The 25055-nt window shown below is 43.7% G+C and overlaps 12 protein-coding genes across 12 annotated transcripts; 5 read left to right on the forward strand and 7 right to left on the reverse strand.

Annotated features, from left to right (window-relative positions):
- Positions 1-2162: 2162 nt before the first annotated feature.
- Positions 2163-3026, forward strand: EAE97_000191 (uncharacterized protein; the record flags this gene model as incomplete). The annotated part of the gene is made up of 2 exons (XM_038870701.1): positions 2163-2612; positions 2679-3026. The coding sequence occupies 2 exons, from the start codon at positions 2163-2165 to the stop codon at positions 3024-3026; spliced, it is 798 nt and encodes a 265-aa protein (XP_038738062.1).
- Positions 3027-3280: 254 nt separating this feature from the next.
- On the reverse strand, positions 3281-4927 carry EAE97_000192 (uncharacterized protein; the record flags this gene model as incomplete). The annotated part of the gene is made up of 1 exon (XM_038870702.1): positions 3281-4927. The coding sequence occupies one exon, from the start codon at positions 4925-4927 to the stop codon at positions 3281-3283; it is 1647 nt and encodes a 548-aa protein (XP_038738063.1).
- A 796-nt stretch (positions 4928-5723) lies between these two features.
- EAE97_000193 (uncharacterized protein) lies at positions 5724-7485 on the reverse strand (the record flags this gene model as incomplete). The annotated part of the gene is made up of 8 exons (XM_038870703.1): positions 5724-5979; positions 6029-6282; positions 6333-6890; positions 6958-7010; positions 7084-7105; positions 7175-7255; positions 7322-7367; positions 7421-7485. 8 exons carry the CDS (start codon positions 7483-7485, stop codon positions 5724-5726), a joined length of 1335 nt encoding a protein of 444 aa, XP_038738064.1.
- A 1445-nt stretch (positions 7486-8930) lies between these two features.
- EAE97_000194 (uncharacterized protein) lies at positions 8931-9474 on the forward strand (the record flags this gene model as incomplete). The annotated part of the gene is made up of 2 exons (XM_038870704.1): positions 8931-8978; positions 9103-9474. 2 exons carry the CDS (start codon positions 8931-8933, stop codon positions 9472-9474), a joined length of 420 nt encoding a protein of 139 aa, XP_038738065.1.
- Positions 9475-9971: 497 nt separating this feature from the next.
- EAE97_000195 (uncharacterized protein) lies at positions 9972-11243 on the reverse strand (the record flags this gene model as incomplete). The annotated part of the gene is made up of 1 exon (XM_038870705.1): positions 9972-11243. One exon carries the CDS (start codon positions 11241-11243, stop codon positions 9972-9974), a length of 1272 nt encoding a protein of 423 aa, XP_038738066.1.
- A 663-nt stretch (positions 11244-11906) lies between these two features.
- EAE97_000196 (uncharacterized protein) lies at positions 11907-12886 on the forward strand (the record flags this gene model as incomplete). Its single annotated transcript, XM_038870706.1, has 3 exons — positions 11907-11994; positions 12060-12205; positions 12281-12886. 3 exons carry the CDS (start codon positions 11907-11909, stop codon positions 12884-12886), a joined length of 840 nt encoding a protein of 279 aa, XP_038738067.1.
- A 1230-nt stretch (positions 12887-14116) lies between these two features.
- Positions 14117-15789, reverse strand: EAE97_000197 (uncharacterized protein; the record flags this gene model as incomplete). Its single annotated transcript, XM_038870707.1, has 4 exons — positions 14117-15006; positions 15060-15261; positions 15317-15583; positions 15637-15789. The coding sequence occupies 4 exons, from the start codon at positions 15787-15789 to the stop codon at positions 14117-14119; spliced, it is 1512 nt and encodes a 503-aa protein (XP_038738068.1).
- Positions 15790-16205: 416 nt separating this feature from the next.
- On the forward strand, positions 16206-17718 carry EAE97_000198 (uncharacterized protein; the record flags this gene model as incomplete). Its single annotated transcript, XM_038870708.1, has 2 exons — positions 16206-16753; positions 16854-17718. 2 exons carry the CDS (start codon positions 16206-16208, stop codon positions 17716-17718), a joined length of 1413 nt encoding a protein of 470 aa, XP_038738069.1.
- A 131-nt stretch (positions 17719-17849) lies between these two features.
- Positions 17850-19650, reverse strand: EAE97_000199 (uncharacterized protein). The gene is made up of 2 exons (XM_038870709.1): positions 19028-19650; positions 17850-18975 (listed from the first exon to the last, which is right to left on the reverse strand). The coding sequence occupies exons 1-2, from the start codon at positions 19173-19175 to the stop codon at positions 18200-18202; spliced, it is 924 nt and encodes a 307-aa protein (XP_038738070.1). The 5' UTR covers positions 19176-19650; the 3' UTR covers positions 17850-18199.
- Positions 19651-20820: 1170 nt separating this feature from the next.
- Positions 20821-21559, reverse strand: EAE97_000200 (uncharacterized protein; the record flags this gene model as incomplete). The annotated part of the gene is made up of 4 exons (XM_038870710.1): positions 20821-21104; positions 21160-21219; positions 21307-21465; positions 21544-21559. The coding sequence occupies 4 exons, from the start codon at positions 21557-21559 to the stop codon at positions 21040-21042; spliced, it is 300 nt and encodes a 99-aa protein (XP_038738071.1). The 3' UTR covers positions 20821-21039.
- A 590-nt stretch (positions 21560-22149) lies between these two features.
- On the reverse strand, positions 22150-23416 carry EAE97_000201 (uncharacterized protein; the record flags this gene model as incomplete). Its single annotated transcript, XM_038870711.1, has 6 exons — positions 22150-22348; positions 22404-22610; positions 22685-22769; positions 22826-22944; positions 23003-23125; positions 23179-23416. 6 exons carry the CDS (start codon positions 23414-23416, stop codon positions 22275-22277), a joined length of 846 nt encoding a protein of 281 aa, XP_038738072.1. The 3' UTR covers positions 22150-22274.
- A 536-nt stretch (positions 23417-23952) lies between these two features.
- On the forward strand, positions 23953-24778 carry EAE97_000202 (uncharacterized protein; the record flags this gene model as incomplete). The annotated part of the gene is made up of 4 exons (XM_038870712.1): positions 23953-24133; positions 24187-24279; positions 24332-24447; positions 24494-24778. 4 exons carry the CDS (start codon positions 23953-23955, stop codon positions 24776-24778), a joined length of 675 nt encoding a protein of 224 aa, XP_038738073.1.
- Positions 24779-25055: the final 277 nt, after the last annotated feature.

Consider the following 25055-nt stretch of genomic DNA (forward strand, 5'->3'; position numbering starts at 1 on the left):
AATAGCATTTGCGGCGAGGGATTTACTTTAGATGGACTTGTGACTTGGCCGAATGGGGCTGAGATGATTGATGATATTTGAATCTGCATTATTTGGAGGGTGGGAGTGAGATGAAGTGAAGTGGAATAGGGTGGAGCGAAGTAAGAGGATGCAGAGTTCTGAGGGGTGGGGGTGTATGTATTATATTGTGTTAAAGAATGAAATATGTATCATCTTCAATCTCTATTTGTGGGTTTTGGTGGTGTTCTTTTCTACAAATGGCGAGCTTGGTCCAGTCATGATTCAGATAATAGGAAACCCCAATCTCTCAAGGTTTTCTTATTGAAAATCTACCATTTTTATTGCATTATACGATGATATTCGGCTCTTCGAGCCTCTAAATTCATCCCCACAAGATCTGACAAATCCTCGTGGAGATACCGTCGCCGCTAGTCGCGGGCAAACATGGCCTTCATCACGCCCGAACGGGCTCCCCCGAGGATGGATAAGATTATGAATCTCGCTGCTCGAGGGGCACTCCTGGTGGGGCGCAGAACTTCCACGGTCAGTGTCCTACGAGACGCAGGGCTACCATCCGAAGAGACAGCACTTGAGCATGTTCGCATACGCTTTGCTATGAGACTGGCATATAAAATGTTATCTAGCGGCTGTTACACTATCCCCTTCTTAGGTTAGCGTCGCCCTCCCACTTACAACGCCCCACATTGGAAACGTCAGGACTATCTCAGTTTCCTTCTTCTAATACTATATCTTCCTGTCCTGTTACCACAACTCGCCGAAAGGGTAAGGAAACAATCCGTCTAGCTCAATCGATTGATTAGAGGGTCAAATTCAATACACGTTCCACTATATCTGCTTTCCAGGATGTCGTCTGCAATCTTCTCCGCGAGGGCATCTGTAATAGAACATATCTAGAAGCTTCTCTTACCGTTATTCCATACAAATAGCTAAGTAGCTAGTATTTCATTGATCACCAGTATGAGCTTCTGTGAGTTCGAGGATATATCCATATAGATAGGTACGTTGCAATTCGCAGAGTCTCGAAATCAGCGTAGGGCTAGCAAGAGGCATCAGAAAGCGCAGCATTTGCTGTTTTCATCTTTTCAAGCCGTTTTCCTTCTGGGAGGATTTTGGGGTGTAGAGTTAGACTGGATCATGAAATTATCAAGAGCTTGGGTAGTTACATCACGTCTTAAGCTTTCGGTTACCATACATCATCTTCTAGTCAACCAACCTCTGAATTTGCAGCCTGTGGCCATTTGCGGAACAATCTCTGTAACTCGGGAATGTTAACACTGCGGCCCTTGAGAGAGCCCAAGAGATGTTGATGAGAGTCATATGCTTGTAAAATCCACGGTTGCCATCGAAGAATGGATAATATTGCGCCCATTGTGTTCGTAGACCCTGTGCATGAAGATAGCTTTGGACTCGAGGGCAGCATATATTCAAATGGTGGCACAAAATATCCACCGATGCGGAGCAGTCTTCATCGTTTCCATCGTCTCTCAGTCTTCAGTTATCGGGGTATCATGCACTACCCACCTACCCTAGGTAGGTTTGTTACCGACCAGCTTGTGATTGCGTAACATACGAAAGGCATCAATCCACCCTGATCTGGTGAATGGGACTCTAGATCAGTAAGCACATCGTCAGCCACGTAGTTGGATGCTGACATTCTAATACCCTGACAGTAGATGAAAACGACGCTTCGGCCGACTGGCCCCTGTTTAGTAATGTTGGAAACTCTAGTGTGTCCCTAGGGTATGTACCCCCTGTACTGGACCACCTTGAGGTGACTATGCGGAGTCTAAACACAACTAGCTTACTTATTCCAGATGATCGAATACGGAAATAGAGCCCGATCCTCACGATTCCCCGAGTAGCCGATCCGTGCCTTTCACCTGCATACCAAGGTGGAGATTCTTCTTCCCCAGCCCAAAGGCACGAGTGATTTGGGTGCTATGGTTGGTTACGGCTAACCATGGGGATAGGTGAGGTGGTTAGCTTTTCCAAAAAAGATATGCTCCTACTACCTCGGCCGCCACAGCCGTACAAACCAAGCTTTGAAGCACTTCCTGTTCGTAACTCAACAAACAACAAAGCTGTTTAATAGTGTCTGAATTCTCTCCACGGTTTATGTTTTGAGCAAGAACATAAACATCATGGCAAGCTCTATCACTAGCTCCGCATCGAAGAACAAAGCCACCATCGTGATCGTACAGGGCTCTTTTCACACTCCGGTAGCATATGAGGCCCTAAGAGAACAACTCACGTCCTTGGGGCATCTCACGATCCACCCAATTCTACCAAGCTGTACCAATATAGAGGACCCCGCATTTCCGTCCATCACGCTTATCGATGATGCCCTTGCCGTACGACTCGAAATCATCCGCCAAGTCGAATATGAAAATAATCTCGTCTTGGTAGCCATGCATTCCTATGGAGGATTGGTTGGCAGCGAGGCCATTCCCGAGGAACTTACATATACATATCGAAAGGCGCGAGGGCTTTCCGGAGGTGTAATCCATCTATACTATTTCAGTGCATTCATTCTTCCCGTTGGACAGTCGGCTCTCGGTGCTTTTGGAGAGTCTCCAAACAACGATATTAGGGTAAGCAACTTTATATATTCCACTGTACGATCTATCAATGGAGAAGAAAACTAAATATACTTCTAGCCCGACGGGCGTTTTGGTATCTTCAATGGCGCGTCCATCCTCTATAACGATCTATCGGATTCCGATGCGCAGTACTGGAGATCACAACTCATTCTTCAATCCTACAATGTTCAGAAAACGAAACTTACGCGCGCTGCATACACATACCTTCCCTCGACCTATCTCATCTGCGAGAATGACCGGGCTGCCCCTTCACAATACCAGGAGATGTTTGCATCTACTGCAGGTGCTCAAGTTGATAGGTGCAATGCAGGACATTCAGCAATGTTGAGTCAAACTGCACTACTTACCGAGAAGATTTCGACAGCAGCCGAATTGGCTATTCAGGAGGCAAACAATGGCATATAGTCACCAGGATAACTCAGCGATATGTTGCTATAGTACTACTACTAATAATACTCACTCGTAATCATCATTCGTGGAACATGTGTCCCCTTCTCAAACCCATATTCGGAAACTATAAAATTCAACAAAAATAAGCCACCCTAGGTATACCCATCAAGTTTAAACCGTTCAGCCATCAAACTCCCATAAAAATACAATACATGCTTCTACAAAATGTGCGTCGCAATTGATGCCTAATCCAAACCCAAATCATTTTCTCAAGATTGCTTTTGTCCCAACTCCATATCACCTTCATACTCATCATCCCAATCTGAGCCCGAACCGAGAATCTTCCTACCCACAAAAATCCCCGCTGCCGTTCCAATACTAGCAACCAAGAACCATCCCTCAAACCAAGTTTCTACAAACCCCGGTTCTAATGGACTGCCAAGTGCATCGCTTACTACACTCTTCATCTCTGATGGAAGATTACTTCTCAGAAGTAAAGCGTTTGATATGACATACATCGCGCTGATTTGTGCAACGATGAGTGCCAGATTAGCTTGAGCTTGGTAGAGGAGCGACGGTGAGATTTTAGTGAGCATATGAAAGGTCTGAAGTACGGAATTGAAGGAGGCGAAGAGGATTACAGCCGATAAGAGAAAGGATATTTGACGAGACCATGCTAATTGATCGAAGGCTGGATTTACATGCTTAGCGAATAGAGAGAGAATACGATTAACCGGATCCGTGGATGAGGAACTGAAGAATGCAGGGTCGGTCGGAAAGAGAAGACGTCGAAGAACGGCTAACGTAGTCGTTCCAATGCGATATATACAATACAGCGAAAAGGCGTAAGAAATGGGTGTGAAGACAATTTTACCAAGAGGTGAAGAGGATCGTTGTTTCGTTGCGTAGCGGTTTTGCAACATCGATAACGAGGTGGAAAGGTTTTGAGCCATAGACGAAAGACCAGATATCTCTAGCTCCAAAGCCTTCAATTCTTGTACTTCAGTATTTCCCCGTATGCTTCCAATAACCTTCGTCATGAATCCTTCAGCTGGATGATCGTTAACTTTGCGCTGAAGAGCTCTCAATCGACTTCGCTTTACAGCAAGCATGTCATTCGTGGCATTTAAGCCTGCTTGTTTCCGTGCGATATCAGCTTCTGAAACAGGTTTCGGCCTTGCACCAAATGTTTGCCAAGGAGCAGAGACAGCCGCAAACCCAGAAAGTAGAGCCATCAAAGAAATCCCGATGATACCAACTCTATCCAAACAAGCTTCGCTAAGTCCTTTACCGGGTATGGATGCCATTGTGTGGATATAAGTTCCCGGTATCCCTTTTCCCAACCACCAAAAACCCATCAACCATATTGTAAAGCCAGCAGCTTGAAGGAGCCAGGCAGTCGTAGAAAAGCCGCCTTTCTTCGATACGCTGAATGACCACCCAAGCCCTGCAATAATTGATTGTAATTCGAGAAATGGTATAAGAACAACGAGTAGGAATAAAAGTGTAGGAACCGTTATCTTGAGCGCAAACGCCCTCGCCGCTGGATTTAGGTAATTCGAGATTTCGCAAAGAATCAACTCTGCGAGCACTGTAGCAAGCGCAATGGTGGTAGAGAATGAGATAGCAATAGCCTTCCTTCTTGCAGTTTTCTTGCCATATTCTTTATGCGATTGTCGCAAACTGGGAGGGGCATCGCTAGGGAGATAATGAATATGATCTTCCTTGGACTGTTGTAGACCGGCTAATAATGGGAAGAGCTTTTGGAGAACGACGAGACTGACAACGAGAAATGTTAGAATCAAAGGAATAGAAGAGAAAGCGAGTGTCGAGATTGATGCAGAGCTCAAAGAGCGGTTTTGATGACCTGGCATGACACAGGCGTCGTCGCATTTGTCGTCTGGAAGTAGGGGCATTGATTGCTTGGGTAGATTTTGTATCTACCTTTACATTATAGATGTCGATGTTATAGAGATATAAGAGAGGTGCTTTTCCATACGGTTTGACTTTAGTGAGAGTTTGAAGTTCATATGGTTTCTGGCTATTTTCGCACATGAAACTGGAATTTGGGAAGGTTCAAGAAAGAGCGATCGATTGGGCGACCGCGCTTTCGAATACGATAAGATTGTGATAATCTACACGTGATGTCGTCAACAAAGGAGGGGTGCACTATTTTTAGATAGAATGACCTCTCAAACCCATCCATCCTTCTTAAAATCTGTTAACCTGCTAGGCGGATTTAATCAATCTGTGCATCACCCGCAGACAACAAATTGAACTCTCAAAAACTTTGTTATTTCGCTACGATATTAACCATATGGGTGACCTAATAGGTACTAGGTACTAGGTACCTATGGATATTTCTATACTACAAGTTTGAGAGTACCCTCCTTGTCATCCACATATACAGGAAAAACTATCATGTCATCAGATGCTTCCAAAGCCGTAGCACAAACAGACCATCCTTCAAGGGGTATCTGAACCAGAAAATACACAAAGACACATACTCCTCATGGTAACGCTTCCCAACCCTAGTACATAGCTTGACGTAAGGGATAGCGTTCACCAATCTTCAGCCTTTCCGGATGAATCGAAAAGTGTTCTGGTCGACGAATCCATCACCATCACCAATTCTGTAGGCGTCAAGTCCAGGTGCATGAATTTCCACAGCCGGAATAACCATGCCCGTTGTTACGCCATCGCTTCTTCTTCTTACCCTCTTACTCCCCATTGTCTTATTCTCGCATACTTATCTAGACCGTCAGCACCTTCAATTTTGTTTTCTTTGCCCTCAGCATCATTCTCTGATTCGTCCTCCATATCAATGTTGAGAGGTTGGAAACGGTTGGCCGAAGGCGTGTTCTGCTTCTTGGTGATGGGAGGATTGCCGAATTGAGGACTTGGGCGCCTGGGTAGCGGTGCTGCACATTCATCATGATCCCATTCAATCTTCGAATTCTTGTAAGCGCTAAAAAAAGTATTAGCGAGCTCTAAATTGATAGTTGAAACCAACGTACCCACGGCTCATCATGCAAGTACGAGCAAACATTGCATTATGAACAGAATTGGTCGAGATGAAAGCATTGGAACCAATGAACACGACCTTAATCAATACGAGGTTATGGATGTGCTCGAGATCATCACGGATGACTTCTTCGGTAAAGTCAGGGTTGCACTTATGAATGACAAGGTTTCTAGTAGCTCCGATGCTTATTTTATTCGCGATATGACCTGGTAAGATGAATTGTCTATCATTCCATCGAATATCGACCTACTGACTGTCAGTTGTTTGAGCATGGATATATATTCAGGACCACGCACCCTCTTTGAACGGATATACAAATCATTGCGTTTGACATGACGAAAAAACTCATTAGCTTGGGTCTGTTCGAGGAACGATACCATCGCAGTATGATCATGAGTGCGAAGATACATATCTAACAACATCCCTCCCCTGACAGCATCGCAAACATCTGCATGTGTAGTACCATCTGGGAGGTTGTACAACTGTATAGTACGCTTGGCAAACTTCTCATAAGATGGGCGCTGAGACTTAGTCTGCGAATTGCTTTCGGTCTCAAAATCGAAAGTATCATTATAGTCGTCGTGAACACTGGTATGCAGATTTTGGCTCAGAGTCTCTTGATACGGAAAGTTATGAGTTTGAGAGCCTTTGTATTCCTGAGGACGACTTGCAAGTATTGTACCAGTTCGTGGTGTGCCATATGTATAAGCTTGGTGGCCATTGTTAATATGACTCGATGGAGGAGGAATTTGTCTCGTAAAGGTAGTGCTTTCATCAGGATCCTCATGCGTCGCGGACACATTCGAGGCAGCATTCTGATCGGCTCCATTTTCATCGCTATCCTTGATCAAGACCTTCAAAAAGTCATGTTAGCAAACAAAAGTCTGTAGGTACTTGGATGCCACAACTTCAAAAACTCACATTCAACATCTCCTCAGCAACACCACCGTTAACAAGGCTGCGTCGCAGATTCTCTATGTTATTGAATCAGTCTCTCATATTCGTCATATGAGCAATAGCTCTCATATTTATGAATGAATGGCGTACCATATTCACGAAAGGATTGCTTCTACCATAAGAAAGAGTATTAGTTGAGGTTTCTGTCAATTCACAATGTGCAATGGGATAAGATACTCACCAAGGCATCATACTCCTCTTTCGAAATTGTAATCTTATCGAAATCTTGAGAAACATCAAAATCACCATCCTCCGAACCGTTCTACACATAAACAAATAAGTATTTGACGCTCAATCGATCTTTCAAGAAATATCGATATCGACATACGAAGTGAGCTCTGTTGCGGGGGAAAACGGTTAGTGATTGCACGCAGCTAAGACATTGCGTACATTTCGTACAGGGTTAAAGGAAGATCATTCTTTTTACCTTTCCCGCAAAGCTTCCAAATAGTTCTTCTCGATAGTCACCATAACATTATCATCAGAATCCATATTGAAGAGGATGTCGAATACAATCAAGTATTCGGTTTCAAACTGATCTTCGAAGGAGGATAGCAAACGAAATCAAACAAAGTGACTTTCTCATGTAATAAGGCTGGAGCTTTCCTTTTTTTTTGGTCCTCAATAGTAACAGTTGGAAAGTGCTCAAGCTTGCTCTATGGCCGGGGGTTTGCAGGGGTCAAGCTAAAAATGTGAGCCAATCAAAAGATGATGATGTATTTAACTGCCACTAAACTTTAATAAAGCTTGGACTGGAAGTGGGGCGAGGTGGGTTTGATTCGCAATGTTTACTTGAACATATATAGCAGGCCACCAGGCAACAAGAGATACTGAGGTGAGAAGGTAGATCATTGATGATATGGTCCTGCATTACATTGCTAACCTACTGTTACAGATATGATAGATAGTATATCCGTTCTTCCATCTACATTGCATTGCTTATTTAAACATAGGTAAGCAGAGACTTCTGCTTCTCACCCAGATATGAGATGAATGATATGATTACCCTCCTCCAGCTAGTCGAGGTAGTCGAGGTAGCCGAGACATCGGGTCTATATCCGTTCCGAGTCCCTTTGAGTCAATATTGAAATCCTACCTTGTTTACACATGCAGTCAGATACGAACTACAAATATCAGCAGACCAGGGTCGTCACATATCAAAAACCGGGGTATCGATTACCAGATACGTCTCTCAATATCCGATATGCTGAATGCATCTCTTCTCCTGCAACACTGCAAGATGATAAGATTCAAGAAAAGGAGTAATGATAAACGAATCTTAGATTGGTGGATATGAAACTCGGATAGATGATTTCGGGCTTGGGATACCTCCAGGACTACTTGCATCTTTGATCTGCAGCCCTATTCGGAAGGTCATCTCTTTTGGGTTAGTGAGGGATTCAAGAGTTTGTAAGCTGCTTGCGTGCGGGTGCTTGTAGGGGTATGTCGCTATTTTCATTATGTTGTAGTTGAATACCAGTGAGTATTTAACAGTACTTTGAAATCTTGAGGACATTAGGATACAAAGTCAAAGATGTCAGCAGAGGGGCAGCCGCGGTGAGTGGTGTGTTTGGAAGCTCGAGCTCCTTTATTCTTTGAATGTTCCACTTTCTAGAAAGCTACTGGTAAATTAATCAGGAACGGAAGCAGCATCGATTACGTTGTGAAATTGGCCGTCAATCTCTTTGTTTCAGATCGTTTATTGTTACATTGAACCAGCTTTACTTCATTCATTCATCACTCTTTGTTCAATGTGCTTAGCAAGGAAACTTCAACCAGAGCATGAACCTCTCTCAGAGTTTCTTGTCTAGATTGACAACAGTGACTTCGACAGCAGTGGTGAGTTCAACATCAAGGATCAAACCTTCAAACATCCTGAAGTTCAATCGACTTCTTGATATCCTGACAAATTTGACTCTTATCCTATCAACTAAGAAATGACACCCCGTTCCTCCCCCGCTCCCAATGCCAAATCAGATACCCAAGTAAGCTTAACTAGTTCACGAACCTCCTTATCATTACAATACGCGAGATTCCACGTCCACACAAACCTTCCCCATCCCTCTTCCCCATCAAAACCACACTAATTTCTCCCTCTCTCCCTCCCAGTGGCTCCACGATCTTGGTTACCCCACTGGTTTCCAGTCCTTCAAACTCGACTACGGCTTCTCAACCGACGACGCACAAGACCATCTCGATGCTCTAGCTCTCTTCCACCAATTCCGCACCGAACAGCAAGAAATGTGGGAAAAGAGGCACCCCTCATATTCACTCTCACACTCATATTCATGTTCGCATTCACAATCACAATCTACAAAAACAGAAAATAAGCCGAAAACAAAAACTAATGCAAAATCGAAATCGATTTCAAAACTGGTAATCGGAGATCCACACACGTGTACGAGAACGAGTATGTCTGTTTATGCCTTTGAAGAATCTACCGGTGAAGCGGAGGAGAAACGTTTGAAGATATGGGAGTAGAGAAATGATGGGGTTGAAAAGTGATCGGGGAGGGCAGATGAACCTCTACTACGGTCGTCTCTCTTCGCCCTGCACAATACTTACTTCTATCGACGGAAATTGAAATGTATTTTTAAATCTTCTGATTCATCCATCCATCCATCCATTCAACCATTCAATTGCCTCATTATCCGAAACATAAAGAGCAAGCAAAAAAACCTCTTGACTTAAAAAAATCCAGTGGGTATGCTGTTCTCCAATTCCACACATCGCCCAGGAAGACAAATAAACAGTAAAATTCTGAGAAGTATCGTCTCGTCTAATCGGATCAAGTTTCTTTAAAAGGGTTTATATTGCCTACAATCTTGATCTATGTGGATGGAATGACCTAGATGATACTTAATGTAAAAAATCTATGAGATTATGAGGCGGAGAATTAAGTAGTTGGCTAATATATGGGGGTATAAACTAAATCACTATCTCGTCTGGTGGCTCTCTCCTCTCTCCATCCAATATAATTAGGATGCTGTGGAAATGAGTTGCGTAAGTTGATCTGCCAGAAACTTTGCAAATTCCTGGTCATTAATAGCATAATCTTTTTCCAGTACCTCGATTCCAGTCCCGTCTAATCCATCTTTGATAGTTTCAAACAGCGTCTCATCGGCTTCAACATCATAGAACTTGCCTCCCTCCACAGCCAACATACTTATTCCCTTCTTCGGTAAACACATCTTGACCAACTCCTTCCTCTTGACCTTTTCCTTCAACCTTCCAGCAATAAACTTGCCAATCTCGACACACTCATTCTTATTCGTCCGCATTAACGTGACTTCTGGATTGTGCTGCACCAACAACCTTTCGTCATATTTCTCCGGCACCGAATCCCTTGGTCCAAAATTAACACACTCACACGCACCCACACTTATCACTTGCGGAATCCCCATTTCAGCCGCGGCGGAGAGACGTTCTGGACCGGCTGATAATACACCTCCGCAAACATGATCTGTGATTTCCGTCGTCGTAATATCGAGAACTGCATCGATGCGTTTTTCGCGTATCAATCTCTCCATTGCTTTTCCTCCGGCGCCGGTAGCGTGGAAGACATATATCTCATATTCATTTTTTAATCTGTCGTCATTTTGGAGGATTTCTTGTACCTTTTCTACACAGGGTGTGGTGATGCCAAACATGGTTAATCCTATTCCTTTTTTTCTCGCCTCGTTCTTCTCTTCTGCTTGTCGTCGAAGCTGATATGCTTTCGCGAGTCCGGAGACCGCTCCAGTTGCATTGTCTAAGATTCCTTTGAGTATGGAGTTAGTGCCCGCGATGTCCACGACGCTGTACATCATTGTGATGTCTGTTTCGCCAACATATGGTCCCGTGTTTCCACTGGCCATGGTGGATACGAGAATTTTGGGGAATCCGATGGGGAGAGCGTTGCGCATGATGGATGCACAGAGAGATGTTCCTCCGGATCCACCGAGTCCGATTATAGCATGAATGGAGTTTTTTTCGAAGAGACTACGTGTGAGACCTGTAGCGCAGAAGGAAATGTGCTCGATATATTCACCGCGGGAAAGGTTTGAGTAATCGAGGGGGGAAGAGGCATAGGAGAGGATTTCGGATTGGGTAATGCTTATTTCGGGATCAGAGGCGGGCTCGCGTCCTACGTCTGCAAGGAGAACTTTGGTGTTGGGTTGGGAGTGCGTGAGGATCTGGGTGCGAAGGTAGAGGATTTCTTCGCGTTTGGAATCGAAGGTTCCGAGGAGGAGGATAGTAGGATGTGTCATTTTGTTTATGGCTTGTGAAGTTGATTAGAGTGAAGCATGAGGAATTTTTTATAATTATCTGAAGTTATGGGCGAGGTATAATAGTAATGCATATGCTGCCCTACCTACGTTAGTAGGTGCTGCAGAGTGACGTTTCTCTTTTGATATTGTTGTGTTGACATTGACACAACTCATGAGAAGAATGAACTAATACCAACTTCAAAACAACAACGCCAATAGTCTAACGCTCGATTCGACATGTTCATTCGTAAACGAATCAATTCGAATGCATCCGTTAATAATGACAATTCATACCATTATCTCGATGAAACCGAGTTCCCCACCATAGCTACAAACAACCTCCAAGGCAATTTCGGGCCGGTGAGATTCTAGTGTTGAATCTACAAAATATGAGGGGCCATTGAGGGGCTCTAGAGGGGTATTTTGGCCAGGGCTGGAGTTGCCAAGGGTACGTCAACACTGCACAGGCATGTTTACGAGTCAAGCTGTCAACCCCCACTACCACATGTCGTCATTTTATGCAGAGAGCTACTTTAATTTGGGGACAATTGGACGACTAAGACTTTTTGTATCGGATTTTTGAGACAGTGGGAATGATATATATCGCACCTATTCATACCGTCAATATTGCGGTATCTCTATTTATTAACTCGATCTTGCACAATGACGAAAGCTACAACCCGTGATGTTGTTCTAGGAAGACTGAAAAATGCAGTCAAGAATAAGGAGATTATTGTTGGAGCAGGAGCAGGTAGAATTATTCGTTTCCTCATGCATACCATTGGACCAGTGAATCAATGACTAACAGACTTACAGGAATCGGTCTATCAGCCAAGTCTGTGGAAGCAGGCGGAGCAGACCTCATTATCATATATAATTCCGGTCGTTTTCGTATGGCAGGACGTGGCTCACTAGCTGGTCTCATGCCATACGGAGATGCCAATCAAGTAGTCGTTGAGATGGTTCGTCTAAATTTCTCCTCTCCCACCTTCACCGTGTCCCAAAATAACCAGGACCTAAATCTCACATCACGACAGGCCTCCGAGATCCTCCCTATAGTAAACGATACCGGTGTTCTTGCCGGCGTCTGCGCTACCGATCCTTTCCGTCATATCCCCACCTTCCTCAAACAGCTGAAAGATCTCGGCTTTTGCGGGGTGCAGAATTTCCCCACCGTTGGACTTATCGATGGACGATTCCGAGAAAATCTAGAGGAGACGGGGATGGGATATGAAAAAGAAGTTGAGATGATCCGTGTTGCCCACGAGCAAGATTTACTTACCACACCCTATGTTTTCAACGCTGACGATGCGGTAAAAATGACCAAAGCAGGCGCGGACGTATTGGTAGCGCATATGGGATTAACGACTAGTGGGACGATTGGTGCCAAGACCGGAAGCAGCTTAGATGAGTGTGTAAAGGCTATTCAGGAGATTAGAGATGCGGCTGTGAAGGTTAGAGAGGATATTATTGTTCTCTGTCATGGGGGACCTGTGGCGGAGGAAAAGGATGTGGAATATGTTTTGGCGAGAACGAAGGGGATTCATGGATTTTTTGGAGCGAGTAGTATGGAGAGGTTGCCTGTGGAAATTGCTATTAAGGATAATATGAAAGCATTCAAGGAATTGAAGGTTGGAAATTAGAGGAAAATAGGTAGAGTGTATTATTAGACGAATAGAATGTTGATCTAGCATTCGAAAACGTAAGTATGAATAATCCACTTCACTTCTGGCATACAGACGAAAACACCTAATTCAAGAGCTGCAGTATGACCAGGAAGAGCATAGCATCAACCGACATGAACCGTCTACCCAAAATCACGAGTAGATACATTTCAAAACTAGAATCGAGTTCCAAGATACATGTGAGCTAATTCATTGCATTATTTACCTCAGACATATACTTGTTATTCTCTTATTCTTATATCTCTGCTTCTAATGACCTAAAGCTAGGTATTTATTCAATTATCCAGATAGCACTTGAACCCGCCATTCACTCCTTCTCGCTTCGAAAATACTTCAGCAAAAGATCATTCTCGGTAAAAAGAAACCTACTGCTACACGCCTGGTTATGAAAAAGCTTTTCTTTTCTAAGTCCTCCGGCTGATAGTAAATCTGCCAAGCAAATAGATTTATAGAGCTTTAGCGCTTGAACTTATATATCTCCTTTCAAGTCTTTAGACTTTAGTCTGATGATGCTCCTTTCATTACTCGAGACTTATATTAATGATACAGTCATCTATTTCACTGCAAACTCGCAGTGAGCTTACCTCGTCTATTCTCTCTTTCATCGAACCTCCAGACAGCACAGCGTCGACTATACCAGATTCTCAATTGTGTCATAATATGTTTTGCACAGATCTTTGATAGATGCATCATCAACCATCATCTCAGAAGTCGTCTTTGAGTATATAAGTTTTTTTTCTTATTTTTGATGCCATATATATAGGTAGCCAATAACCAGTAATATATGAAGAGAATATGCTCAAACCAGAAGATCACCCTTTAGCTTCTAATAAGATGATTCAAATGTAGGTAATTGCGCCACGGGGTTCGAACATCGAAATGCTACTAGAAGAGGATGTGAATGACTGGCGATTAAATTATAAATTTTCAAGCGTCGATTGCAACAAAATCTGACCAACCTCTTTTAATTTCCAATCTTGACATTAAATCGTGTTAGTGTGTTTGGCACCTGATTGCCACTTTTGTTTGAGCAGCTGGATTAGCTTTGAAAGGGATATAGTCCTTTCCCTGGAATTTTTGGTATATTTCATGTACATTATGACACATTTACCTACATAAGGTAAGCTACTACATCTTCGACCCAACATACAGTCAACCGAGCCAACGATATACCTCAATATCGACGATCTAACCTATCACTCTACCTCCAAATCCTACTGGTCTCCTCCTCCCTCCATTCTCTGGGACCACAGCCATGACCTTGTAGACCTTTCCCATACCACTTCCTCCTCTATCAACCAATCGCTTCCAAGCACCCTCAACCCTCTTCTTGACCTCATCATCTTTCTGTCCCAAACTTTTAACCAGCATCTCTGCCCGTTCCTTAATTCCCATACTCTCCAACCACCCTCCTTGTTCCATGGGTCCATGGACTTCTACCCCTTCACTCGCATTCATAGCTGCTTCGGCTAAAGCTATAAAATCTACATCCGCGCTTAGATCTACGATTCCCGGTTCGCTAAGAGGAGAAACTCGTTGATGTGCTTTTATTCCTCGAAGAGAATTGGTTGGAATGGTATCACTTGGTCCATAATCCAGAATCAGAGCAGCGCCAGAAGGATTAGGTTTAGGGTTTGTTTCCGAACCACCAATACGACTCGCGAAATCAGCGACAATAGCGTGACTTTCGGGAGATATCTCGATTAGCGAATCAGGTATGGATTTTAGAGCTCGATAGCGAGTGGAGATTTCGGGAAGATAAAGGGAATGCGGGGTTGAGGCTTTGGAAAGCGTAAGTTGAAATTCGGGAGGGGGAGATTGAGACTGAAGAGACTTTGGCGTGTGGACATCGTTGTGAGTGCTGTTTGGCGGGGTGGGCGAGACAACCATTTCGCGCCACTGAGGTGTTTTGGCTGTGGATGATTTGGAGGTGGAGGGTGCAAGTGGATGAGTACCAGTGGGTGTTTGAATTGTGGTAGGCTCTGGAGCATTGGGGTTTGGAGGTACGGACTGGAAAGCGTGTATTGGGAGAGCATCGAAGAATTCGTGGGCAACGATGAATGGAGTTTTGTCCGCGCCTATAAAAGTTCAATGAAAGACCTTTAATTTTGCAGCTTTTACACAATCTTACCAGAAGGTACAAATCTCATATTCTCAGTCCACATTATAGGAATGCCAGCATACTTGCTGGTACTCTTAAATCCTGTTTCGGTCTCTATCATAGGGGCATCGCCACACAAAAGCTGTTTCTGCGCGTCTCTCAAAGCAGGACTCGCTTCTACCATATAGACAGCTTCTAAACTCTCAGCCATGGGTTTGAAGTTTCTGATTGTCTATACAACGTATTAGCCCACATTCAGAACTAGAACAAGAAAGTCTTAACCAGACCCTCAGCATATCATCCATCAAAGTGCCCCTCCCCGGACCTATCTCCACCAATTCAACACCCTTTCTCTTCTTTCCTTGAGCCATCCATTCTGCAACAAACCAAATACCAACCAACTCCCCAAAAATCTGCGATATTTCTGGCGAAGTAATAAAATCGCCCTTTTGTCCGAACTGATCTCTCCCTTCTTGTTTTGAGGTATAATATCCACCTACATCGGACGTTAAGCACATCCGCATGAACGAAGCCAAAGGAATTGGTCCTGTAGCCTAGACCATATCAGCAAAGTGCCCGAGTATCCAAAAAGATATAAAAATCATACTGTGATAGCTTCAGAAAGCTGTTTTGCAAGGGGTGTAGACCATTGTATCGTCTCCGTTGAAGACCATCTCAAAGCCGAATACGAAACCCCATATCTGCATTTCACAGCACAACGCAAAGAATTACGCGTTTGCAGTAATAATCTAGATCTCATTTTTGGTCTTCTCTAATGTTTTCAGTGCATTTCACTTCTTTTTAAAGCTCATTGCAAGGGTAGAAAGAAAGGTTATAAAATTGAAAGCCTTGCAACCTCGCTTTGCCTCGTCTCCTGGCCTTGTCGTCATTGGTGATCCAGAATCCTCAGCCTCGACTTCAAAATTTACTGCAACCTAGGACCTTATCTATCACTATCGAGATCTTGTTGTATTCTAGAGGTCCAAATAAAATTTTGGAATTTTATGAGAAGTACATATTTTATTAAATATTTAGAAAGGTCAATATTGCGCGACCTCAAAAAGAATTGACTCTTCAGATTTGAGAGAACAGTTGTTGAATCCGGACGAGGGGCGTATTGAGCTTCAATTGCACACTTAACAGAAGGCTGGACTTTATACCCAGCAAGGTTCAATTATGTCGACTCAAGCCAAGTCGCGCTGGGCAGATGATGAGGAAGATGCTGCGCTGGATCTGCAGCGCAAACGCGAAAAGGAAGAGAAGAAACGATTGAAGGCAGAAAAACAGAAGATGCTCGATGAACAAGCCGCCGCTGCTGCTGCCGCGAAATCCAAAGCTCAAGCTCCTTCTGAACCAGAAGCATCCGCCGAAAGACCCTCGAAGCGACGCCGTTTATCACGCTCTCCAGCGCCCGCTCAAAAACTCGATTTACCGCCTGCCAAACTACTGCGATTTCCAGCACCCAATTGGGGGAAATGTCGCAGCGTGGAAGATTATGAGAAATTGAATGACATAGAAGAGGGGGCGTATGGATGGGTATCACGCGCGAAAGATAGTCGGACGGGAAAGGTCGTCGCGCTGAAGCGATTGAAGATGGAGAATGTCAATGACGGGGTGCCAGTAACAGGTCTAAGGGAAATACAAACGTTGATGGACTGTGAGCATGAGAACATCGTGAGGTTAAGGGAAGTGGTTGTTGGAGAGGATACAAGTAAGATTGAGAAGTACGTTTTCTCCAATTCAGTCGTGTCATCTCTATCTTTGCTTTCACGTTTTCTCATTTGCACAGTATATAGAAAATTATAGCTAACAGACACCCCTCAGTATATTTCTCGTTCTCGACTTCCTTGAACACGACCTCAAAACTCTCTTGACATCTCTTTCGGAACCTTTTCTCCCATCCGAACTCAAGCTACTTCTCCATCAACTCACAACAGGCGTTGCCTACCTCCATAACAATTACATCCTCCACCGCGATTTAAAAACCTCCAATCTCCTCCTCTCCAATCGAGGCGTCCTCAAAATCGCTGATTTTGGCATGGCCCGCTACTGCGGCGATCCAGCTCCAAAAATGACCCAATTAGTCGTTACGCTCTGGTATCGCAGTCCCGAGCTATTACTCGGCGAAGAAAGATACGGTAAGAGTGTAGATATGTGGAGCGTGGGTTGTATATTTGGCGAACTACTGAGCAACGACGCCCTACTTCCCGGAAAAAACGAGGTCGACCAATTATCCAAGATTTTCGAACTCCTCGGCCTCCCTACCGAATCCAACTGGCCCACTTTCAAACGTCTCCCCAACGCACGCTCGCTCCGACTTCCCAAGAACCCCAATCCCGCCACTCAAGGCTCAGTCCTCCGTTCTAAATTCCCCTTCCTGACTTCAGCTGGATCATCCCTACTCTCGTCTCTTCTCAGCTTGAACCCTGCAAAAAGACCCTCTGCACAAGAAGTTCTGGAACATGAATACTTTAAAGAAGATCCGAAGATGAAGAGTAAAGATATGTTTCCTACATTTCCAAGTAAAGCGGGGTTAGAGAAGAAAAGACGGAGAAGGACTCCGGATGCTCCTCAAAGAGGAGAGGCTCCTAAGGGATTGGGAGGTGTATTGGATTTTAGTGGAGTGTTTGGGAGTGGAGGGGGAGAGGAGGTTGAGAAAGGGGCCGGATTTAGTTTAAAGCTTATTTGAGAGAGTTAAGATAGCGAGCCACTTCCCGCATGAGGGTTAGAGGATAGGCCAGTGTATGATATGGATGTATGTACTGAGGGAAACACGTGGATATACCAATTTGTGCTCTGTATAGTTTAACGAGGCAGGTTCTTGTAATTTTATAGATGTAAATCTACAGCGCACAAATTCACAAATATAGAATCAGAGAAAAGAATTGTTATTGATTATTCTAAATCAATTTGCTCTCAATCGTTCATTAAGTAATTGTAAATTTCTCCCTGCTATCTATGCATGCATGCAATGTGCTAAATCCAGGAAATGCACATTTGCCCAAACCCCAAAACACCATTACCCCAACCCGGATTTTTCATTTTCAAATCTTGCCCAAAGGAATGGTCCCCATATGCAACCCAATATCTTAACGTTCTCCCCCTCCGTGTCCTTCAATCCAACACTCCCAAAATTATAAGAAAAGAGTTGTGATCTTTATAACAATTTTTTACCAGATGACACCTAATCCAGTGACGAACCAGGTAAAGCTAAGCACAGTGATAACTCCCATACCAAACATCAATTTCAATGCCTTTCTCTCCATATCAGATAATGCCCCACTGCATGTAGCACATACCCAATCACTGAGAGGAGTGTATGGCTGTGGCGTGTACATTCCAAAAGCATATGTATCATATACTGACAGGTATCCGGGTTGAGAAAGCGCACTGATACTACTCTCTGCATCGTAGATAATCAAAGTGTAGGTTTCAGTAAGGAGAGGGTTTCCAACAGCAGTTGATTGATAGGCACCAGTATCCCAGGTTACTGCCTGCGTGGAATGCGCGACGGTTTGATTCATTGCAATAGTATATAATTGAGCATTGGCTTTGCATGTGGCCATAATGTTAACGGCAGTAGGAGTAGCTTCAAGAGATGTATAGTTCCAGGCAAAAGTAATATATTCACCAATTTTGAAGTATGCAGTGGAAGTGGCGGCAGGTGTTAAGAGAGAAATTCCACCTGCTGGGTAAGATGCATCGTAGGAAGTCGAATTGCCACCGGACGACCTGGCTGTAGATTTGGACGACCCAGATTTGGCAGTACCTGATGTTGTTTTTGATCCCGAAGTAGTAGCTCTATTTGTGCCTGAGCCTGAGCTTGTTTTCGATGCTGATTGAGAATCGGTTACAGATTGGGAACCTGTTTCTGATGCTGTGTTTGTGGACTTTGGGGCTGTAGTTGCCGAAGCAGTGGTAGAAGCAGTTTCTGATGCTGTATTGTCTTTAAAATGTCAGCACGTAAACACGGGGAAGATTGACTATGAGTTTCCTACCAGCGGCAGAAGAGCTTGAACTGTCTTGTCGAGCTACAATCAAAGAGTCCATTTCTGGAAGCCATCTTGGCCATGGCCATGCAGCTACAAATGTGGAAAAGCAGAGTAGGATGATGGAATATAGTTGGATTGATCGTTGAGCCCGCATCGTGTTTGCTGTTGATATTTTCGTACGCCCTTAAATGGCCCCAAATCTCCTGTTTGATTTCCTAAATACTCTTTCCAATCTTCAAAGTATACTTTGATCTAACACCAAAACTCCTTCGAGAAATGTTTGGTCTTTTGGATGAATGGTGAGTAAATGTTTAATGGATGTTTTGTTTTGATGATTCTTATAGTCCGATTAAATTTCGATCAAGGTTGTCCGAGTGAAACCCAAAAGTCGACTGAATGGAATAGATAATTGTCCGACCGAACGAGTGAGGTCGTGTATTTTCTTCTTTACAAGATGACTGAAAACGAAGGGATTTTGACAGTGTAAAACATTTATCGACGAGAAGATTGAACGACGTGAAAGGTAAAGTGTTGAAATTGTTGTAGGTAGTAATTCGTAAAGGAGTCCGGTAAATCGTATGGAATGAAAAGGGTATCCACTAGGAATGTCTCGAGTTTAGCACATTTTGAGTGGTCAGTCAGGTACAAGGTTATGAAAAAGTTTAGGAGACAATTGAGGCAATGCATTATTAAGATTCGAGCTACCGAGCAGATAACCTTTCTTATTCGCTCATTTGCTGTCTACCTATACGGGTTACTATTAATAGACCTTCCTGGCGCCATTCATAGAAGAAAAAGTACGAGATCTTTCATATGATCCGTCCGTATCGATTTTCACATCGTCGCGGGTGTGTAGTTCTATGCCAACCTTGGCCTCTCTTCACTTATTCATGTATATACTCATCCCGATACCATATAGTGAAATCAATAGAACAGTCTTATCATAGTCCTAAGATCTACTACAAGGGAGTAGCTATCTTCTCATGAGAGCGACCTTGAAGGGAAATATATTGGGTAGGCTCGGTAGGGTCCTGTCCTACTAGGTGTACACAGTACATTCACATATCTTTTGAGAAGCATGACCTGAAACACGTGACCTTACTTCTTCCCCTATTTACATCTCTACATATATATTGTGCCAACAGAAATCTACCGTATGGCTACATGGTAGGTAAATGGGTTTTATCTCCTTTGCTCGAGTAGTTTCTATCCGATCAGAATTTTACATGGATATGTCTTTCATCTAAACTGCAACAACTATCAACATATTAATGTCACCGTCGCCCGAGCCTGGGCCAAGTTGTGGGACACCAACACAAATTGCACGATTTTCCGATATCATTCAGACAAGCTGTTTTCTTGTTAAGGCGTCTAATAGTTCAGAGTGCAGTACAAATCGTGAGAGACCTTTAATAAACGAAATCATGTTGAGACGTTCAGTCTTTTCGCGGATCTATAAATCGAGAAACAGCGAAACGGCTTGCAGCCTGCAGTTTGGACTGCCGGATGTTCTACTTTTATTTTTATTTTCTTGGGCTTGACTTCTGAGTTCTATCTTTCTCGACAAAGAATCGGGGGAAAGGAGCCAAGATTTCCGAGAGTGTCTTTTGGTCGAGTGATCTTAAATTTTCCGGTTAGACACAATGTGGCACTCATCGGTGCCTGAGTTTAGCTTTGGCTCTCGATCACGGTTGTAAAAACAAATACTGGTCAACAGCGTTGATTTCTTGGGCGTTTCTTTTGTACTTGCTATTGCTTTGCGACTGACGATCGATAGATCAATCTGAAGGGGCCGTCTACGAAAAAGCTGCAGGCCACAATTGTACAATGACGTTGTTAACACGGTCATGCATCTGATGTTGGATCTTCTTTCCTCAAATATCTTTTATTTTTGTTTGTAGTCTGCTCTCCCTAGCTAGAATCTACGCTCCCTGATCTGCTCTTATCAAGCTCTAGCAGTTTGGTACAGCAGCTCCAAAGGCATCTGCAGTAGACGATGACAACATGCCCGCCAATAATCAGTCTTCGTACAAGCCGTAGGCTGCATCTGCATCAATGCTTGTTCCCTCTCTCTTATCTCCAACTACATCGATAGCGACATCAGCATACTACTCCAGAAAGGGGTAACGATTTCTTACTATTATCAATGGCAATTCTTTCGTAGAAGCTATCATCAACTAACTTCGCACTAAGACCATCTAGAATTCAATCAGAACAGTCAAATCACATCTCAGATGGCTTGGTCATATCGTGCAACGGCGCAAGAATCAAAAAGTATTGCTTACCAGATCTCAAAGTTGGAGACGCCATAACGAAAGAGTTGCCCACAGCCGCTAAGAAGATGATGAACTTTGAGAGGTGCATGCTGTCGGTCTGTTTTGAGCTCACTGCCGACAAGATTGATAATTTTGGAAATGCTTTGAATAATGCTACGAAAGATAGAACTATGATTTACGATGAGTTAAGGTGCAGACTAGAACAGTATTTATAGAGCCATAACCCTAGTTAAAGGACTTGTATACCTATATTATTGATCATCGCTCCCAGAAGATTGGGTGCCGGAGATTCATCAAGACTGGAAAGTTGTATTGATTCGAGCATTCGTGTTCTGTGAGCGTGCGGCGTGCTCACTTTTTGTTTTTATCCTTGGAACTATGCGCATTTCGGCCCAAAGGATCAGTGCTTAGTGGCTTGATGTCGGCGTCAGGAGATGAATTACACTCGGAACCCCTACAAATAGGTCAAGTTTACTGCATGCATCCACACAGTTGTTCCTTGCCGTCACAATTGACTTCTATTTTAGCCGTTATTCCGAACTCGTGGTCAAGGCATCACATATCAAGAGAGTTCGACAACACCGTTAAATCCTGAAAGTAACAGTCGTAGTCATTAGGTGTGATACCAGTCGCATTTTGATAATCTTGTCTAGTTTCAAACGTGTCCACCATGCATATACTTACAAATTGATCACTAGCAGAACGCTGCCCATGCATGATGTCCGGAACTAGCCTGCCTAGTGATAAATCATATGAACAGATGTATTGTATTTTTATCTCACCCTTGGTGGCGAGCAGGGCATGTGCAAATTTGGTCATGAATTCAAACACATAGAATTATAGGAAGTCACATTATGACGAATACACCGCTTTTGATATTACCAAACTCCTGAAGTTTAGAGTTATATCGCCTTCTTGTACGATAAACTCAGTGAGAATCAGGATCTATCTACAAGAAAGTTGACCTACAAAGCTAGCTACAAATTAGACATAGAAGGGACGTCTTCAGCATGAGGTCTATCTTCACGTATTCCACCCGGATATGCTGGTCCTTTAGGAGCGGTCAGAAGGCTGGCGTTGCGATTTGAGAGAAGCTTTCCACTTACCGAGAGTCGGGTGAACCAACATGCCTTCTTCAAAAATGTCTATTGAGCGTGGCTCAGCCCACTTCATGAGGCTATCCCAGTTGACACAAGTGTGCTCTTGAGTGAAATCTGGCTGCGGAAGTTTGACTGTGTGACCCCAGTGAAAAGTGATTAACGTCGTGTCGCCACGACACATGACGCTTTGCCTCAAGATTTCTATACAGTGCTCTGCACAGGAATGTCACTTTAGCGTGTTTACTTTGATTTTTCCTTCCTCAAATATGAGAGTAATAAGCGCGTACCTGTATGTTCGCCCATTGTCTCTTTTTCCTTTTCGCCATATATATGACGATAGTAATCCATGTGAAACGCTTGCCGGATGAATTTCTGCACAACGTCTAAATATTACTTGTTCATGTTCTTCTGGAAGAATATCTTCTTACCAGGCAATGCAATTCATGGAATACAGCAATTTCACCATAGTAGCCCCCACCATGGCCGAGGGGAATTGAATCCCTATTAACCTTGGCCAATTCATGTGCGGAAATGCGCATGTTCGTATCTGCTCATATGTATTAATTCTAGTGTATTGTGACTGCCAAGGGGAGTGAATAATTCACGCTTCAGTAGATCGTGCCATGCTTGATCGAGAGAAGGTGTCGATTTGCCGACATACGGGCTTGTAAGGTTTGGGGCGGCATTGAACACAAATTTCTCGTATTCAATTGAGTCTTCTGCTGGACCTGTACTGATGTTAGCACTATACAAGAACAACCTTCGGCGAGCTGTTCCTTACTGTATGTAAGTCTCTGACCGGCAGTATTCTGGAGGGGCTCGATTTGGAAGTGACGAATAATCAGAAACGTAATCAAAGTATAAAGAGCAAGTATAACCAAATGAAAGGTAAAATAAGGCAATAATTTCCAGATTCGATATTTTAAATCGCTTCTTTGAACGACTCTCTGGGCTTGCTCGATAGATTCATCTCTATCTTCATGGAGAAGACCGACCCTCTGGTACGAGTGCTCGATCATCGTTGAAAGTATAAGGGCCCTTTCTTTTTGCTCACTTTTTCTCAGGGGCAGAATAATGTCAAGTTTGCACGAGAAATTTCGACCTGCTAATGAGACCCTGAAGAATGACTCATGAATCCGTGGATGACAATATAGCATATACAACATCATGCTATGGGTTAAGGAAGAAGGACCGAAGTGACGAGCTGTCGGGTCGAGTTTTCTTCATGGGGCCTGCCGAGGGCGCTGTGTTATTTCCATTAACTGAAAAGTCGAATGGAGCCCATTGTGCTTTGCCGCAGGCGATGTAACCCAATTTCTTCAAAGCAGAGATCGGGTTACCTGAAAGAGACCAGCACACCATCAGTTCATTCAGGTCGACGCAATCCGACCAATTATCAACCAAAGAAATCATATCGTTCAGAAAAGATTAACACACCACCAGATGCGAACGTCGAATGATAATGACTACGTCTCTGTTAAATTATACGCTCTTCATCCCATTGACATACCAAACTTACACTCATTCTAGTTTATAGTCTCAAGATTCCGTGAAAATGGATATCATGACAGGAAACTCATCATTGAAGTCTGTGAGATGGTTGCGAACTACCAGATCCTACACGCCATTACTCATACAGAAGAGTTTTTGTCTTTTCTTGACCACTTTGTTGCTTTTTACCACACTTGGATTTTGTACTGGAGCATATTGGCAGTCACTCAAGTCCAACACTCCTTGTACGTCGATTATATCTATCCATGCTGTGCAAAGTCTTGCTAACGCATTGCAGTTGGCCAAGTTGCCAAGGAATTCGAACTGCACGAAATATTTACCGAGGCGCCATCGTTCGAGACCAATGCTGCGTGGGGCGAATTGATCCCTCGTAAATTTGAACAATCTTATATCCTGTGAAGTTACTAACATTAAAAATACAGGGGGGAGGGGATTTGTCGTAGTGGACTCAACCGACACCCCGGTTCCCTATGTCGGAATTGAAGCGAATTTAGCGCAGGTGAGAGCGGTTGCGGTTTACCACCAAATTCATTGTTTGGTAAGTACATCTGTTCAAGCAATCGCACTCCGCTGACCCGTATTAGAATGAACTGCGCCTTGGGTACTACGCCAATCAGACTTTATCCGTTGATCGGAATGCAACGATTCGCCAACATTACCATTCGGAGAATCATATGAAGCATTGTTTTGATTACCTGCGGCAATCGTTGTTGTGTGCATCTGATACCACATTGGAAACGCTGCAAGTAAAGAATGAAGGCAATAAGCCCGCGGTAGATGGTTGGGGTATAACACATTTGTGCCGGGATTATGATAAGGTCTCAGACTGGACATTACGTCATAGGGCTAGTGATATTGGCGGAGTATAGGGGATGCATTGAGTTCTGAGCAAGTTCATTGGAGCGAATTGAAGAAGGAGGGTGGTCATACATTTAGATATTGCAGGTGCGAGCGAAAGTATTCTGCATAGTAAACAAATGTAATATCAGAACATGCAATACGCCCATTCAGATGTTCTCTCCAAAGTCAAAATTCAATAACAAACTGGGTACCTGGGCTTTGCCCCTGGTATCTTCAATTCCTTTGCGGGAGCGGGTGTATCGGAATGCTACGGTAGAGGCATGGGTGTGTGGAGCAGAACTATGA

Source organism: Botrytis byssoidea (genome assembly GCF_014898295.1).
Source record: "Botrytis byssoidea strain MUCL 94 chromosome Unknown BBYS_001, whole genome shotgun sequence".
Taxonomy (NCBI): domain Eukaryota; kingdom Fungi; phylum Ascomycota; class Leotiomycetes; order Helotiales; family Sclerotiniaceae; genus Botrytis; species Botrytis byssoidea.